The sequence below is a fragment of the Nycticebus coucang genome, chromosome 22 (genome assembly GCF_027406575.1).
Source record: "Nycticebus coucang isolate mNycCou1 chromosome 22, mNycCou1.pri, whole genome shotgun sequence".
Classification (NCBI taxonomy): Eukaryota; Metazoa; Chordata; class Mammalia; order Primates; family Lorisidae; genus Nycticebus; species Nycticebus coucang.
This window is the reverse complement of record NC_069801.1, coordinates 49,778,709-49,796,649: the sequence shown is the minus strand read 5'-3', so window position 1 is coordinate 49,796,649 and position 17,941 is coordinate 49,778,709. Positions and strand designations below refer to the sequence as shown.

The following is a 17,941-nucleotide window of genomic DNA, read 5'->3' as shown; positions in this document are numbered from 1 at the left end:
TAGCCAGGCGTTGTGGCAGGTGCCTGTGATACCAGCTGCTTGGGAGGCTGAGGCAAGAGAATTGCTTGGGCCCAGGAATTTGAGGTTGCTATGAGCTGTTATGCCACACTCTACCAAGGGCAACAAAGTGAGACTCTATCTCAAAAAATAAAAAATAAAATAAAATAAAAAGTCTTATTGTCGGGCGGCACCTGTGGCTCAGTCGGTAAGGCGCCGGCCCCATATACCGAGGGTGATGGGTTCAAACCCGGCCCTGGCCAAACTGCAACCAAAAAATAGCCAGGCGTTGTGGTGGGCGCCTGTAGTCCCAGCTACTCGGGAGGCTGAGGCAAGAGAATCGCTTAAGCCCAGGAGTTGGAGGTTGCTGTGAGCTGTGTGAGGCCACGGCACTCTACCGAGGGCTATGAAGTGAGACCCTGTCTCTACAAAAAAAAAGAAAAAAAAAAAAAGTCTTATTGTCATCTGGGAGCCTACAGCTCAGTGGTTAGGGCACCAGCCATGTGCACATGGGCTATGGATTTGAACACTGCTGAACAAAAAATAAAATAGCCAGGCGTTGTGGTGGGCACCTGTAGTCCCAGCTACTCAGGAGGCTGAGGCAAGAGAATCACTTGAGCCCAGGAGTTTGAGGTTACTGTGAGCTATGACACTACCGCACTCTACAGAGGGTGACAAAATGAGACTATATAAAAAAAAAAAGTCTTGGCGCCTGTGGCTTAAGCGGCTAAGGCGTCAGCCACATACACCTGAGCTGGCGGGTTCGAATCCAGCTGGGCCCACCAAACAACAATGACGGCTGCAACCAAAAAAAAAAAAAGCAGGGCATTGTGGCGGGTGTCTGTAGTCCCAGCTACTTGGGAGGCGAAGGCAGGAGACTTGCTTGAGCCCAGGAGTTGGAGGTTGCTGTGAGCTGTGATGCCATAGCACTCTACCCAGGGTGACAGCTTGAGGCTCTGTCTCAAAAAAAAAAAGTCTTACTGTTCATCTATGTTAGTAGGGCGGTGGTCCCATATGCCAGAGGTGGTGGGTTCAAACCTAGCCCCGGCCAAAAAAAAAAACAAAAAGTTTTTCTCTTCAATGAAACAACAGGATGATTTTTCTATTTACGTGTTTTGATTGAACTATCTACTCTCAGCCCACTGGTAAAATAATAAAATTTTAGGGATGCTGTCTCAGAAACAGAACTCTTGCTAGGAACTCTTTCACAAAGCTCATCTATTTAATATTGTTCAACTAACATTCATTGAAGGCCTTTAGGGACCAGGCATTTTCAGGGTGACAGGAGTATAACAGTGAATATGACATGGTACACACCCTGGAGGAGCTTACATTGAGAAAATACAGACATATAAACAGAATTTCAGTACTGTATAACACAGTCAGTACCAAGACAGAGATAAGGACAGTACAAGGCTTTACTGGCAAAGTCAGAAGGATCAGAGGCTTCCTGGAGAAGATAAGACATGAACTGATTCTTTAAGAATGCAAAAAAAGTTAACCAGGTGAAGATAAATGGTACAAGCAGTAAGAATAAAAGAAGCAAAGCAACAGGTATGAAAGTACAGAGTATGGGAACAAACTAAAAGCAATTGGGCTTTAGGGGGTAGTAATGGTGTCAAGAAAAAGGCCTGGTACCATATGGTGGCTCATGCCTGGAATTCCAGCTCTTTAAGAAGCCCAGGCGGGAAGAAGGTGCTTGAAGTCAGGAGGTGGAGACAAGCCTGGGCAATATAGCAAGACCCCCATCTCTACAAAAACAAAATAAATTCACCAGGCCGGCTAGTGCACGCTTGCAGTCCTAGGTACTCCGAAGGTTGCTCATGCCACCGCACTCCCACGTGGGCAGAAGAGTGCGACCCTGAAGGGGCACGGGATAGGAAAGATGAAGACCGCAGGAACCTCTAGCCTCCAGAGTAGCAAACGGACACTTGTGCGGTTAGAGCATCCAGGAAAACTGCCACCTGTGCCATGACAATGAGAACCATTACTGTCTCTCTTGGCGATCCACACCTAGAGTTGTCTCTAAGAAGGGATCCAGACCTAGTGACATTCGCGACCCCTCTAAAGAGAGAGAGATAGCTCCTGTCTCGGGTGGAGCTGCACGTATCTCTGGACTTCACTCAGAATCTAAAGAGGTGAGAACCTTGGACTAATCCTAAGAGCTGCTTCACAAACTCTGACCAGAGAGAAAAGGGAAGGAGAAAAAAATGACCACAGGGGGCGGTGCCTGTGGTTCAAAGGAGTAGGGCGCCGGCCCCATATGCCGGAGGTGGCGGGTTCAAACCCAGCCCCGGCCAAAAACTGCAAAAAAAAAAAAAAAGACCACAGGAACAGGCCCGTGACACTACGACCCCCCAGAGACACCCGTAGATCACATCTGTTCCCCGCACCCCGACGCCCCACAAGCCAAGCAGCCGCAGCTGGGCCAGCACCCTGCGGGCGGGAAGGACGGGCGGAGAACAGCGCGGGCACTGACCATCCTGTTTCCCGGTCCCCTCCGAGGTCCCCTGGCCTCACAGGGGCCGCCTCCGTGGGTACACTGCTCCGTTTACCTTGGTCATGCCAACCCCCACCACGAACACCCGGCGCATGGGCGGAAATCTCTGCACCGAGGGAAACATGGCTCCGCCAGTGCCCAGCCGATGCGAGCGCAGCGGACGACAGCGGAGAACTGCCCCGCAGGCGGCCGGGAGTTCACTCGGGAGGGCGGGGCGCGCCTGACGGCGGAAGGCGGGGCGTGGCAAGGACTTCTGCGCGTGCGCGGCGCGCGGGCCTTGGACGCGGAGGGCGATCTTATTGACCTGCGTGCGCAGAGCTGCGGTTTGAGGTTCCGGGGCGTGGGCTCGTCCACTTTATAACTTAGTACCCACCAGTCTCCACCTCTTATCCTGTGTTTAGGTTCTTTACGTCGAGAGCAAGTAGGCGTAGAGTAGGACCTGACGCTGGGAAACCAGAGTCACAAAAGGGTATGCTGAGGAAATCCTTGGGAGCATTGTGTGTTCTGTTTCTGGAGGGAGTCAGGACAGACAAGGTGTGTGTGAGGCTGGCGGGGTGGTAATAACCCCCTTTCGGAGGCTGGGGGGTACGGGGTCGTAGGAGCAGATATTTGCTTGACCCCGAGGAATTGGTGGTTACAGTGAGCTGTAATGATAGCACTGCACTCTAGCCTGGGAAATAGAGCAAGCCCCTGTCTCTCTTTCTCCTTTTTATTTTTTTTTTGGCAGAGTCTTCCTTTGGTTCCTTGGGTAGAGTACTGTAGCGTCGTAGCTCACGACAACCTCAAACACTTGGGCTTGAGCAATTCTCTTGCCTCAGCCTCCGGAGTAGCTGGGACTACAGGTGTGAGCCACCATGTCCGGCGAGGTTTTTTCTGTTTTTAGTAGAGTCGGGTCTCGTTCTTGCTCAAGCTGGTCCTGAACTCCTGAGCTGAAGATATCCACTGCCTTCATTTTCCAGAGTGTTAGGATTACGGGCATAAGCCACCGTGGCGAGCCTCATTATTTGTTTTTAAGTAAGTAATACTTACTTACTGAACGCATGTCAAAAGGTCAAACTGAAAAATTCTCCCTCCCATCTCTACTCCCACCCTTGTCTCTCTTTCCTATCCTAACAGAGATATTTTATACAAATACAACCAGATGTGTACGTGTATATATAAGTAATGTTCTCCCCTTTCTTAACGCAAATTTAAGCTCTCTTTACACATTATTCTGCATTTTGATTTTTTTCATATACCAATGAATTTTGAAGGTTGTAGCTGCATAGAATTCAATTATTGATGTACCATAATTTATTTAATCAATCCCCTGTTGATGGATATTAAGACTGGCTCCAGTCTTTTGCTAATATAAATAATGCTATAATAAATAGCCTTGTGGGTATATCTATAGGTTAAATTTATAAAACTGGGATTTCTAGACCAGGCACGGTGGCTTGCACCTTTAATCCTAGCACTCTGTGTCACCCTCGGTAGAGTGCCATGGTGTCACAGATCACAGCAACCTCAAACTCTTGGGCTTAAGTGATTCTCTTGCCTCAGCCTCCCAAGTAGCTGGGACTATAGGCGCCTGCCACAACACCTGGCTATTTTGTTGTTGTCATTGTTGTTTTTAGCAGGCCCTGGCTGGGTTCAAACCCTCCAGCCTTGGTGTATGTGGCTGGTGCCATAACCGCTGAGGTACAGGCACCGAGGCTCTTATTTTGATTTATTTCAGACATAGTCTTTCACTTTGTCACTCTCGGTAGAGAGCTGTGGCATCATAGCACAGAGCACCCTCCAACTCAAGTGATTCTCTTGCCTCAGCCTCCCAAGTAACTGGGACTACAGGCGCCCACCACAACCCCCCACTATTTTAGAGATGGGGGTCTCGCTCTTGCTCAGGCTGGTCTCAAACCTGTGAGCTTAGGCAGTCCAACCACTTTGGCCTCTCAGAGTGCTAGGATTACAAGCCTGAGCCACCTCACCCAGCCCAACAATATTTTTTAAAATTCAGATTACAGTTCAGAAGAGATTCCTGAAGAAGTATTTCTTCTTCTTTTTTTTTTTTTGTAGAGACAGACTGTCACTTTGTCACCCTGGGTAGAGTGCCGTGGTGTCACACAGCTCATAGCAACCTCTAGCTCCTGGGCTTAGGAGATTCTCTTGCCTTAGCCCCCCTTGAGTAGCTAGGACTACAGGCGCCCACCACAATGCCTGGCTATTTTTTTTGTTGCAATTTGACCATGGCTGGGTTTGAACCGGCCACCCTCAGTATATGGGGTTGATGCCCAACCCACTGAGCCACAGGCACTGCCCATAGTATTTCTTCTTAAAACCAGCAAGATTTATTTATTTATTATTTTTATTTTTTTGAGACAGAGCCTCAAGCTGTCACCCTGGGTAGAGTGCAGTGACATCACAGTTTACAGCAACCTCCAACTCCTAAGCTCAAGTGATTCTGCCTCTGCCTCCCAAGTAGCTGGGACTACAGGCGCCCGCCACAACGCCCGGCCATTTTTTGGTTGCAGCCATCATTGTTGTTTGGCTGGATTCAAACCCACCAGCTCAGGTGTATGTGGCTGGCGCCTTAGCTGCTTGAGCCAAGGCACCGAGCCGAAAACCAGCAAGATTTAAAAAGGATAAAAAAATGTTTCTATTCTTTATGACCTTATTTTTACTATCACTCTTGTCCCACTCTCCTTGCTTCTTTGCTAAAGTTCCCTTGATATCTCAGAAACAATAATATTGTAGAGAGAAGGTTACAGGTGCAACTTTGTAATTTTATTTATTTTTTATTTTATTTTATTGAGAGTCTCACTTTGTCACTCTTGGTAGAGTACTGAGGCATCATAACTCACAGCAACCTCAAACTCCTGGGCTTAAGCGATTCTTTTGCCCCAGCCTCCTAAATAACTGGGACTAAAGGTGCCGCTGCAACATCTGGCTGTTTTTAAAGATGGAGATGGGGGGGTGTCTCACTGTAGCTCAGGCTGGTCTCGAACCTGTGAACTCAGGCAATCCACCTGCCTTGGCCTCCCAGAGTGCTAGGATTACAGGCATGAGCCACTGCTCCCAGCCTTTTATTTATTTATTTTTTTAGACACCAATACTTGCTATGTTACCCAGGCTGAACCTCCACTCCTGGGTTCTATCAATTCTCCAGACTCAGCCTCCCCGCCTGTGGCTCAGTGAGCAGGGCGCCGGCCCCATATGCCGAGGGTGGCGGGTTCAAACCCAGCCCTGGCCAAACTGCAACAAAAAAATAGCCGGGTGTTGTGGCGGGCGCCTGTAGTCCCAGCTACTCGGGAGGCTGAAGCAGGAGAATCGCCTAAGCCCAGAAGTTGGAGGTTGCTGTGAGCTGTGTGATGCCACGGCACTCTACGGAGGGCAATAAAGTGAAACTCTGTCTCTACCAAAAAAAAAAAAAAAATTTACAGACTCAGCCTCCCAAGTAGTTGGGACTACAGGTATGCACCAGTGTGCACAGCTTACTTTGTTATTTTACCTCTTAAAAATTTGACTGATTGAGGCAGCGCCTGTGACTCATAGGAGTAGGGCGCCAGTCCCATATACCGGAGGTGGTGGGTTCAAACCTGGACCTGGGCAAAAACTGCAAAAAAAAAAAAGAAAAAAATTTTACTTATTGGAAGTATTTCCCTTTCATCTGATGGCAGCCATCAGGTAAGCCAAGATGGGTGCATACAAGTACATTCAGGAGCTATGGAGGAAGAAGCAGTGTGATGTAATGTGCTTTCCTCTGAGGCGGCGGTTCTCAACCTGTGGGTCGCAACCCACCGGAACTGTCTTAAAGGGCCGCGGGATTAGCAAGGTGAGAATCACTGCTCTGAAGGTCTGCTGCTGGTAATTCTCCTAGCTCTCAGTGCTCAACGGGGCTGTCTGCCCCACTCAGCAGGATAAAGTGCTCAGACTGGGATATAAAGCTAAGCAAGGTTTTGTCTCATAGGATTCATGTGTGGCGTGGTGGTCACAAAGGCCCAGTTCCTAAGGGTGCAACCTATGGCAAGCCTGTCCATCATAGTGTTAACTAGCTAAAGTTCACTCGAAGCCTTCAATCTATAGCTCAAGAGTGAGCTGGCGCCACTGTAGGGCTCCAACAGTCATGAATTCTTTTTTTTTTTTTTTTTTTTTTTTTTTGTAGAGACAGAGTCTCACTTTATGGCCCTCGGTAGAGTGCCGTGGCATCACACAGCTCACAGCAACCTCCAACTCCTGGGCTTAAGCCATTCTCTTGCCTCAGCCTCCCGAGTAGCTGGGACTACAGGCGCCCGCCACAACACCCAGCTATTTTTTGGCTGCAGTTCAGCAGAGGCCAGGCTTGAACCCGCCACCTTCGGTATATGGGGCCGGCGCCTTACCGACTAAGCCACAGGCGCCGCCCAGTCATGAATTCTTATGAGGTTGTGAAGTTTCAACGTACAAATTATTTGAGATTTTCCTCATTGATCCATCCCTTAAAGCTATCAGAAGAAATCCTGAGACCACCTCAGTGCTTGTAGCTCAAGCATCTAGAGCACCAGCCACATACACCGGACCTGGTGGGTTCAACTCCAGCCCTGGCCTGCCAAACAACAATGACAACTACAACAAAAAAATAGCTGGGCATCGTGATGGCCGCCTATAGTCCCAGCTACTTGGGAGGCTGAGGCAAGAGAATCGCATGAGCCCAAGACTTTGAGGTTGCTGTGAGCTGTGATGCCAGAGCACTCTACCAAGGGTGACAGCTTGAGACTGTCTTAAAAAAAAAAAAGAAAGAAAAAGAAATCCTGAGACCCATTGCATCACCATACCAGTCCACAAAAAGCACAGGGAGATGTGTGGGCTGACATCTGCAGGCTGGTAGAGCATTGGGCCTTAAGTTCCACCATACTATTGGTGGTTCCTGCCATGCAATTTGAAGTAGGCCCAATACTCTCCAGCTCCACCATTACTGCTCATGTAAGTAATGTTTCATACCTAAGAAACAATTTAAGATGGTCAAAAAAAACCTTTCATTGATGGACTTTTTTTTTTTTTTTTGTGAGACAGAATCTCACTCTGTCACCCTGAACAGAGTGCCATGGCATCATAGCTCACAGCAGCCTCAAACTCTTGGGATCATGTGGTCCTTGAAAGGTTCCAGACCCAAGGATAAAATGATTCCAAGGTGCAAGATGAAAGAAAACGGAGATCCAATTCATGCAATTAAAGTGATTTTTATTCCACCTGGAGTGTAGGTGGGGTGAGATTCCTGCCTAGGGAGAAATCCACATGTGGATTTAAAGGGTTAGGGCAACCAGGATTGGTGGCATTCCAATATCCTGGGAGGGACATGAATCTGACCCTTCCTGGGCAGGCCATGAACCTGACCCTGTCTAGGCAGGGCAAGTTTATTTGGGCAGATACACCTGATTCTATCAGTCTTCTTGCTTCAGTTTTTCCTTTTTTTTTTTTGAGACAGCGTCTCACTGTCGCCCCCGGTCGAGTGCTATGGCATCACAACTCACAGCTTGAGCCCAAGAGCTGTCAAACTCTTGGGCTCAAGCTAGTCTCTTGCCTCAGCCTCCTGAGTAGTTAGGACTATAGGCGCTCGCCACAATGCCGGGCTATTTTTTGTTGTAGTTGTCATTGCTGGTTAGCTGGCCTGGGCCGGGTTTGAACCCGCCACCTTCAGCTGGCACTGTAACCATTGTGCTACAGGCACCCAAGCCAGTTTTTCATTTTAAGTAGAGATGGGGGTCTCACTCTTGCTCAAGCTGGTTTCAAACTCCTGAGCTCGAGCAGTCTACCCACCTGGGCCTCTCAGAGTGCTAGAGGTGGACAAGAGGGAGACCAGCCCACCAGCACTGATAGCCCCCTCTTTTCCAAACACTGGGGAAAGTAAAAACAAGAAGGATGAAGTAATGGGGCAAATATTGGTAAAAACAGGATGAGGCCTCTTTGGTGGCTCCACTGGCACCTTAGGGGCCTGCTGACTCCATTGTTCTAAAAAAAATATTTTTCTTGCTGAACTAGTTGATCAGTAACTGTTATTAACTGTAAGTGCCATAAATTTGCTTCCGTACATACTGGTTGTATTGTTTTTTAGCCTGCATAAGTCACCATATAAAAACTGTCCCCAAGCTGGTCATCACTGGTCAGTCAGGCTGACCAGTGGTTTTTTTTTTTTAATGGTTTGGGTATAAAAATTTATTATACATAAAGAATATTACCACTAATGAATGCAGACAGAATAGGACACCATGGTATTGAATGGAGGATGGCTAGTTCTTTGGAAAGTGAACAGGTTAGGTGGCTCGGGGCCACACATTAGTCAGCCAGACAGGAGGGTACACACCAAACATCAGGACACTGGGCATCAAGTGACTGCTGTGTGCCCATGCTCCTTCCCTGCCTGATTTGGAGCTTTCAAGAATGGCACCCAGAAGCAAGCAACTGAGCTGAAGGGAATCGCTTAGCTGGCTCAGGCTTGACTCTGAAGTCATAGAACACCATTTTAAGTAATATGTTTAGTTGGATGATTTCTATAAATTATATGCAAAGTTTCTAACCATCACAATTCAGTGAAGTACAAAACATTAAGTTACTGGCTGTGGGAAGAGAAGGCAGCACCCATGGTGGAACCTTCCAATCTGGTTGTTCTAAGGGCAGGGCGGAGGGGAAGTTCTTTTTTTAACCAAGCCCCTCATTTCAGTGTGCAAAAGAATTACTCTGATCAATATTAAATTGGATTGAAAACAAAATGGACTAAAAAGCAAATACTACTCTATGTTGAGGTAGAAGTGGGGGGAAAGAATGAGTCCTTGAAAGCAGGGAGACAGCTGGGGAAGATTCTGTGGCTGTGACCCTGGATGGTCACTCACGCTGCTCCGTTTTTACTTTCGGTGGTCTCAGGAAGGTCTGATTTTTCTTCTCTTTCTTTCCCTTTGTATTTGCTTGAAAGTTTCTCCAGCTGTCCACACGACCATCTCGACTTTCCTCAAAGTTTTTCTGCCACTCTCTTTCTCGAGCTTCAATCTCTTCTTCCCTTTATCGTTTCCTTTCATGCATCTCTTTGCTTTTCTCTCTTTCCTTTTTTTTTTTTTTTTTTTTTTTTTTGTAGAGACAGAGTCTCACTTTATGGCCCTCGGTAGAGTGCCGTGGCCTCACACAGCTCACAGCAACCTCCAGCTCCTGGGCTTAAGCGATTCTCCTGCCTCAGCCTCCCGAGCAGCTGGGACTACAGGCGCCCGCCACAACACCTGGCTATTTTTTGGTTGCAGTTCAGCCCGGGCCGGGTTTGAACCCGCCACCCTCGGTATATGGGGCCCGCGCCTTACCGACTGAGCCACAGGCGCCGCCCTCTCTTTCCTTTTAATTTCCAGCTCAGCAAAGAGTTTCATGGTCTGTTTATACACTGCTTGTTTGAACAACTCAGGATCATCCTCTACAATTGTAGGTTTTCCTTCCGCTTTCACAGTGTGTTCCACGTATTCTTTTCCTGCCTGAATTACATCCAGGGCCCTCTTTTGTTCCTGATCCAGTAGCAACTTGTAAGCTTTGTCCACAGCTTCAAAAGCCTTTTGTGCTCTGTCAGCATCATGTTGATTTTTGTCAGGATGCACCAGTGTGGATAACTGCCGAAACCTCTTTTTTATTTCTTCATCTGTGACTTCAGGATCTATCTGACGAACCTCAAATGGGTTCAAATCAAAGTAAGAGGAACTAGGATGGGTCAATCTTTCAATTTGATTTTTGGATGTTAGAGCAGAATCTCTCTTATTTGTTTCACCTCACTGTGGAAGGTCATAAATGCTTCCTCTGTGCTGCCTCCGCCACCCCAAGTCCCGCTCTCTCCCGAAGCCACCATTTTCCCGGCCCCTGACCAGTCTTAATAAAGGCTCCTAATTGGCTTCTTCAATGTGTCTGGTGATCTCATCTTGCATACCATAACACTAGGATTACAGGCCTCAGCCATGGCGCTGGCCCTTTATTGATTTATTGATTGATTGAGACAAGGTCTCACTGTGTTACCCAGGGTAGTCTAAAATTACTGAGCTCAAGTGATCCTTCTGCTTTGGTCTCCCGAGTAGCTGGGGTTATAGGCACTTAGCTCACTTTGTTACTTTAAAAACTAGAAGAAGAATTTCCTTCAGTCAGTCTGCTGGAGGTGTCATAACAAAATACAAATACTAGGTAACAAACAACAGAAATTTACTTTCTCACAATTCTGAAGGATTAAAGTCCAAGATGATGGTCTCACCAGGGTTAGTGTGTGGTCAGAAGCTCTCCTAGGCTGATGGACCGCTGTCTTGTCCCTATGTCCTCACGTGGCCTTCCCTCTGTAGCCATCTGTGTCCAGATGTCCTCTTATTTTTTTTTCTCTCTCTTTTTTCCCTCCCATAGAGACAGAATCTAACTCTGTTGCCCAAGGTGGAATGCCAGAGTACAGTGATGCATTCACAATTCACTGTGACCTTGAACTCCTGGACTCAAACAATCTTCCTGACTCAGCCGGGGGACTAGCTAGGACTACACCCCAGCTAGATAAGGACACCTTTAACCCACACAAGTGTAGGTGAATGTGGGAGATAGATAGGTTGACTTCTCAGAGGGGTACCCTTCCTCAATCCTGGGTTATATAGGGAAAAGCCTGCAGATGGATAGTCCCTGGGGGTTCCCCAAAACCACTGAAGATGAAAAGAGCACAGAAGCGCCCAGATAGGCTAGACTAGGTGCAGGCATTTGAAAGTCAACAGATGGGAGGCATTAAAATCTTTGAACTTTTTTTTTTTTTTTGTAGAGACAAGAGTCTCACTTTATCACCCTTGGTAGAGTGCCATGGTGTCACACAGCTCACAGCAACCTCCAGTTCTTGGGCTTAGGCACCTGCCAGAACGCCTGGCTAATTTTTTGTTGCAGTTTGGCAGGGCCGGCTTTGAACCTGCCACCCTCAGTATATGGGGCTGACACCCTAATCACTGAGCCACAGGCACCGCCCAAAATCTTTGAATTTTTGATATGTGGTTAGATTAGGAAACCTGGTTTATTTCCCCTGCAGTGATAGAACTAACTTCTCTCTCTCCCTTTCTACTTTTTTTTTTTTTTTTTTTTTTTTTTGAGACAGAGCCTCAAACTGTCAGCCTGGGTAGAGTGCCATGGCATCATAGCTCACAACAACCTCCAACTCTTGGGCTCAAACGATCCTCATGCCTGTTTTTCTATTTTAGTAGAGATGGGGTCTCACTTTTTTTTTTTTTTTTTTGAGACAGAGCCTCAAGCTATTGCCCTGGGTAGAGCGCTATGGAATCACAGCTCACAGCAACCTCCAACTCCTGGGCTCAAGTGATTCTCCTGCCTTCGTCTCCCAAGTAGCTGGGACTACAGGCGCCCACCACAGTGCCTGGCTATTTTTTTTTTTTTTTTTTTTTTGGTTGCAGCCGTCCTTGTTGTTTGGCGGGCCCGGGCTCGATTCGAACCTGCCAGCTCAGGTATATGTGGCTGGCGCCTTAGCTGCTTGAGCCACAGGCGCCGAGCCATGGGGTCTCACTCTTGTTCAGGCTGGTCTGGAGCTCCTGAACTCAAGCAATCCACCCACCTCAGCCTCCCAGAGTGCTAGGATTACAGGCTTGAGCCACCACACCCACCCGTGGGCACGGGTGGTGCCTAAGATTCTTTCAAACCTATCTTTTGCATATGCATCTTTGTTGGAAATCAATAAAAGCCTTCTGGGCGGTGCCTGTGGCTCAGTGGGTAGGGCTCCAGCCCCATATACCGAGGGTGGTGGGTTCCAACCCAGCCCTGGCCAAACTGCAACAAAAAAGTAGCCGGGCGTTGAGGCGGACGCCTGTAGTCCCAGCTACTCAGGAGGCTGAGGCAAAAGAATTGCCTAAGCCCAGGAGTTGGAGGTTGCTGTGAGCTGTATGACGCCATGGCACTCTACCAAGGGCTATAAAGTGAAACTCTGTCTCTACCAAAAAAAAAAAAAAAAAAGCCTTCTGAAGAGGCCAGAGAAGGGCTGCATTTTTTTGGTTTACTCAGCCTGAGTTAATGTAAACCTTCTCCTGACATTCTCAGACATTATGTCTTAAATTGGTGTAGTTTTCCAAGTCTGCTTTCAAACCAGGTCGGGGTTCAAGGGCAAAGACCCCCAATAGGTGGATTCCTTTTCAGTCCAGGATTTTGAGACTAGCCTGGGTAACAGGGTAAGACCCTTTCTCTAAGAAAGTTAAAATAGGTGGTGCCCCATAGCTCTGTGGGTAGGGCACCCGCCACATACACCTAGGCTGGTGGGTTTGAACCCCACCTGGGCCAGCTAAACAGCAACAACAACAACAAAAATAGCCGGGCGTTGTGGTGGGCACCTGTAGTCCCAGCTACTTGGGAGGCTGAGGCAAAACAATCGTTTGAGCCCAAGAGTTTGAGGTTGCTGCTGTAATGCCATGGCTACCCAGGATGACATAGTGAGACTCTGTTTAAAAATAATAATAAAATAAAAATAGGGCGGCGCCTGTGGCTCAGTCGGTAAGGCGCCGGCCCCATCTACCGAGGGTGGCGGGTTCCAACCCAGCCCCTGCCAAACCGCAACCAAAAAACAGTCGGGCGTTGTGGCGGGCGCCTGTAGTCCCAGCTACTCGGGAGGCTGAGGCAAGAGAATCACTTAAGCCCAGGGGTTGGAGGTTGCTGTGAGCTGTGTGATGCCATGGCACTCTACCAAGGGCCATAAAGTGAGACTCTGTCTCTACAAAAAATAAATAAATAAATAAATAAAATAAAATAAAATAAAAATAAATTAGTTGGTTTAGCGCCTCTGGCTCAAGGCGCTAAGGCATCAGCTACATACACCTGAGCTGGTGGGTTTGAATCAGCCCGGCCCTGCCAAACAACAATGACGGCTGCAACCAAAAAATAGCCGGGCATTGTGGCGGGTGTCTGTAGTCCTAGCTACTTGGGAGGTAGAGGCAAGAAAATCTCTTGGGCCCAGGAGTTGGAGGTTGCTGTGAGCTGTGATTCCATAGCACTCTACCCAGGGCGACAGCTTGAGGCTTTATCTCAAAAAATAATAGTAATAAAATAGATTAGCTGTGTGTGGTTGTGTATGCTTGTAATCCCAGCTATTTGGGAGACTGATGTGGGAGGATTGCTTGAAGCCAGAAGTTCATGGTTACAGTGAACTATGATCAGCCCTGGTGACCAAGTAAGACCCTGTCTCTTGGCTCAGCTCCTGGTGGTTATGGCACCAGCCACATACACCGAGGGTGGTGGGTTTGAACCCAGCCTGGGCCAGCTGAAAAACAATGACAATGCAACACAAAATAGCTGGTCATTTGGCTCAGGGCCTGTAGCACACTGGTTATGGTGCCAGCCTCACACACCGAGGCTGGTAGGTTTGAACCTGGCTCTGGCCAGCTAAACAACAATGACAATTGCAACAGGCAGGCACTTGTAATCCTAGCTACTTGGGAGACTGAGGCAAGAGAATCGCTTAAACCCAAGAGCCTGAGGTTGCTGTGAGCTGTGACACAAGGGCACTCTATGGAGGGCCATATAATGAGACTCTGTCTCAAATAAATAAATAAAGACCCTGACTCTACTGGATGCAGTGGCTCATGCCTATAATCCTAGCACTCAGGGAAGCTGAGGCCCATGGACAGCCTGAGCTCAGGAATTCAAGACCAGTCTGAGCAAGAATGAGACACTGTCTATACTAAAAATAGAAAAACTAGCCAGGAGGCTGAGGGAAGAGGATCACTTGAGCCCAAGAGTTTGAGATTGCTGTGAGCTATGATGATGTCATGGCACTCAACCCAGGGCACAGAGTGAAAAAAAAGAAAAAGGAAGGAAGGGAGGGAGGGAAGGAGAGAAGGAAGAAAATCTGTGCTTTTAAGCTCAAAGGCTCCTTCTCTGTTTACCCCTGAAGGTTTCAAAGCTACCAGGCAAACAAGTGTCTTCACAAAGTTTACTTAAAATTCCAGAAGACTGGGGGGTCGTGGTGGCTCATGGCTGTAATTCTAACACTCTGGGAGGCCAAGGTGGATGGGATGGATTGCCTGAGCTCAAGAATTCCAGACTATTGGCTAAGATCAAGTGTAGTATCTAGAAAAAAAGAGAGAAAGAGTTCCAGACTAGCCTGAGTAAGAGTGAGACTCCATTTCTAAAAATATCCGGGCATTGTGGCTGGTGCCTATAGTCTCAGCTACTCAGGAGGCTGAGTCAAGAGGATTGCTTGAGCCCAGGAGACTGACGTTGCTGTGCACTATGACACCACAACACTCCACCCAGGGAAACAAGGTGAGATTCTGTCTCAAAAAAAAAATTTTTTTTTCCAGAAGCCCAAGGTATACAGATTAGCAGATTAGCTTCTTCCCCTCCACAACTCTTAGAAAATAGCAGATGCATAGCCGGGCGTTGTGGCGAGCGCCTGTAGTCCCAGCTACTCGGGAGGCTGAGGCAGGAGAATCGCCTAAGCCCAGGAGTTGGAGGTTGCTGTGAGCTGCGTGACGCCACGGCACTCTACTGAGGGCAATAAAGTGAAACTCTGTCTTTACAAAAAAAAAAAGAAAATAGCAGATGCAAATCCCAAAAGTCTGCTCTAGAATGCCTTTTTCACTTAAGACTCCCCTTCTCGGGCGGCGCCTGTGGCTCAGTGAGCAGGGCGCCAGCCCCATATACCAAGGGTGGCAGGTTCATACCCGCCCCGGCCAAACTGCAACAAAAAAATAGCCGGGCGTTGTGGCGGGCGCCTGTGGTCCCAGCTACTCGGGAGGCTGAGGCAGGAGGATCGCCTAAGCCCAGGAGTTGGAGGTTGCTGTGAGCTGTGTGATGCCACAGCACTCTACCGAGGGCAATAAAGTGAAACTCTGTCTCTACAAAAAAAATATATATATATAAAAAAAAAAGTCTCCCCTTCTCAGGCGGTGCCTGTGGCTCAGTGGGTAGGGTGCCGGCCCCATATACCAAGGATGGAGGGTTCAAACCTGTCCCCAGTCAAACTGCAACAAAAAATAGCCGGGTGTTCTGGCGGGTGGCTCTGGTCCCACCTACTGGGGAAACTGAGGCCAGAGAATCACCTAAGCCCAGGAGTTGGAGGAGGTTGCTGTGAGCTGTGATGCCATAGCACCCTACCGAGGGTGAGGGCAACAAAGTGTGGCTCAAAGGAGTAGGGCGCCGGGCCCCATATGCCAGAGGTGGCAGGTTCAAACCCAGCCCTGGCCAAAAACTGCAAAAAAAAGAAGAAACTCCCTTCCTTTGCTTTTCTCCAGGGACCAAGCCCATCTATTGGCCAAGGAGAGCAGTCTAATTTGTCTACTTTTTTTTTTATTGCTAGTGCACTTGGTGTCCAAGAAATCACTGCCAAATTCAACATGTGAAGTTTTGCTGTATGTTTTCTTCTCAGTTTTATAGTTTTAGGTCTTATTTTAGGTCTTTGATTCAGTTCGAATTAATTTTTGTACATGGTGTTAGGTAAGGGTACGCCTTTGTTTTTAGGTATGCAGATATTGACTGAGGATGGAAGGAGGTTAAAGGGGCTACAAGGAGGTGGGAGAGGATTATGGCCTTCCATACAAGGAAGCTGGAAAGAGCCCTGAAGGGAAATAAGGAATTTCGGGTGGGTGTGACCTAGTTAATTTAGTATGTGCTATTCCTGCAAAATATAACTTCTAGCCTGTGACCCATGTCCTCTAGTGCATGAATGATCCCCTCTCAAAGACAGTGATTCCCCCCATAAAACAAAGATAAGGATCCCAGCACAGAACAATGCACACCATGGTTGCCACCAACATCATGAGACTAACAGATGCTATAGCATCTCTCGTAAAATAACTGTTAAATAGTGATGCAGAGTAAAGAAAACTGGATTTAATGTGACAACTGAGGTAATCCATAACCAATGAAACCAGGATGACAGTCCTGAAGGCCTAGGAGGAACCAATGGGAATTCTTATAGAAAATTGAGGCAAGACATGATTGCAAGAGGGACTTTACCTAACAATTGCAATCAGTGTAACTGGCTTATTGTACCCTCAATGAATCCCCAACAATTAAAAAAAAAAAAAAAAGAAAAGAAAATTGAGGAGGAATTGGGATAAAAGTACTTATGTTGGTATATTGCCTTGGTGTGTCATCTCCTCTTGCTTGAGAGGGGGACCCTTTTCCACCCTCCTGGAAAAGCCTGTGCTTCTCTCTACTTTCCTTTAAAATAAAAATTATAGGCTCAGCACCTATAGCTCAGCAGCTAGGGTGCCAGCCACATACACAGGAGCTGGCGGGTTAGAACAAAGCCTAGGCCTGCCAAACAAGGACAACTACAACCAAAAAATAGCCGGGCATGTGGTGGGCGCCTGTAGTCGCAGCTACCTGGGAGGCTGAGGCAAGGAATTTGCTTAAGCCCAAGAGTTTGAGGTTGCTGTGAGCTGTGATGCTACAGCACTCTACCAACGGTGACAAAGTGAGACTGTGTCTCAAAAATAAATAAAATAAAAAAACAGCCCGCAAACTAGGAAAAATGTCTTCACTAGGCACTGGATCTACCAGTACCTTGATCCTAGTCTTTCCAGCCTTCAGAACTGTGAGAAGTAAATTCTAGTGTTTGAGGTTGCATTGAACAACGATAAGGCTACTGCACTTTAGCCTGGGCAACAGAGTGAGACAAACAATCTCTATCAATCAATAAGCAAACAAACTAACCATCTAGTCTGTGGTGGGTTTGTTACAGCAGCCCAAACTAAGACATTTCCACTGCCTGTGTTGCCCATTGTGCCCTTACAACAAACCTTTTTGATTTAAGCGAGTTTGTGTAGCTTTCCTTGTAACAAAAATCTCCCACGCTGTGTGTTTTCCCAAGGCTTAATATAGCAGTGATCATATTTGTGTCAAAGGGACTGTATATTAGTTTACTATAACAAAGAGACACCAAGCACCAATGACTTTGAGGAGGGAATTTTATTTCTAGATTGCCTAACAGTCCAGCTATGGATTGGAAGCCAGGAATGTTAGTGACTTTGGAAACTTTGAACAGGTGGAGGGTAGGAGGTTGTGGGTTAGGGAGAGGGTGCACCGAACCCTATTGTTCCATCCTGAATGAACTAAACAATGCCACTGCTGACCTCTGCCAAGCAGTTTGGGAAACAGTGGTAGGCAGAAGCTAGCCAATTTTTTTTTTGCAGTTTTTGGCCAGGGCTGGGTTTGAACCCACCACCTCTGGCATATGGGGCCGGTGCCCTATCCCTTTGAGCCACAGGCGCCGCCCAGCCAATTCTTTTTGTAAGCCAATTTACTGAGCTTTAAATTGGGACAAGAGATAAATTTAGCAGGTGAGGCACTAATTTCACTGCTTCAGTGCCTCACCTCTTGTGAGGTGCAAATGGGAGGTGAGGCAGTGAAGTGAGTAAATGAAGACCACGTCCCAAGGAAGAATGAAATGACATTTTATACTTTATTTTCATTTATTTATTTATTTTTGAGACAAGAGTCTCAAGCTGTCAC

The 17,941-nt window shown here is 47.5% G+C and overlaps 1 protein-coding gene and 1 pseudogene across 3 annotated transcripts in view; both read right to left on the bottom strand.

Moving 5' to 3' along the window:
• SCP2 (sterol carrier protein 2) overlaps positions 1-17,941 on the bottom strand; it is a 159,607-nt gene that overhangs the window by 138,587 nt on the left and 3,079 nt on the right. The window contains exon 1 of one of the 3 annotated variants that reach the window (XM_053576526.1): positions 2,553-2,690. The exons of 1 other annotated variant lie outside the window; for it this stretch is intronic. In XM_053576526.1, coding sequence (XP_053432501.1) covers positions 2,553-2,621 — 69 coding nt within the window. In that variant the 5' untranslated portion in view covers positions 2,622-2,690. Of the gene's footprint in view, positions 1-2,476; positions 2,496-2,552; positions 2,691-17,941 lie in introns of those variants that run through there. One more of the 3 variants, XM_053576527.1, reaches the window with a different exon arrangement.
• Positions 2,904-10,511, bottom strand: LOC128575454 (dnaJ homolog subfamily C member 8-like; annotated as a pseudogene).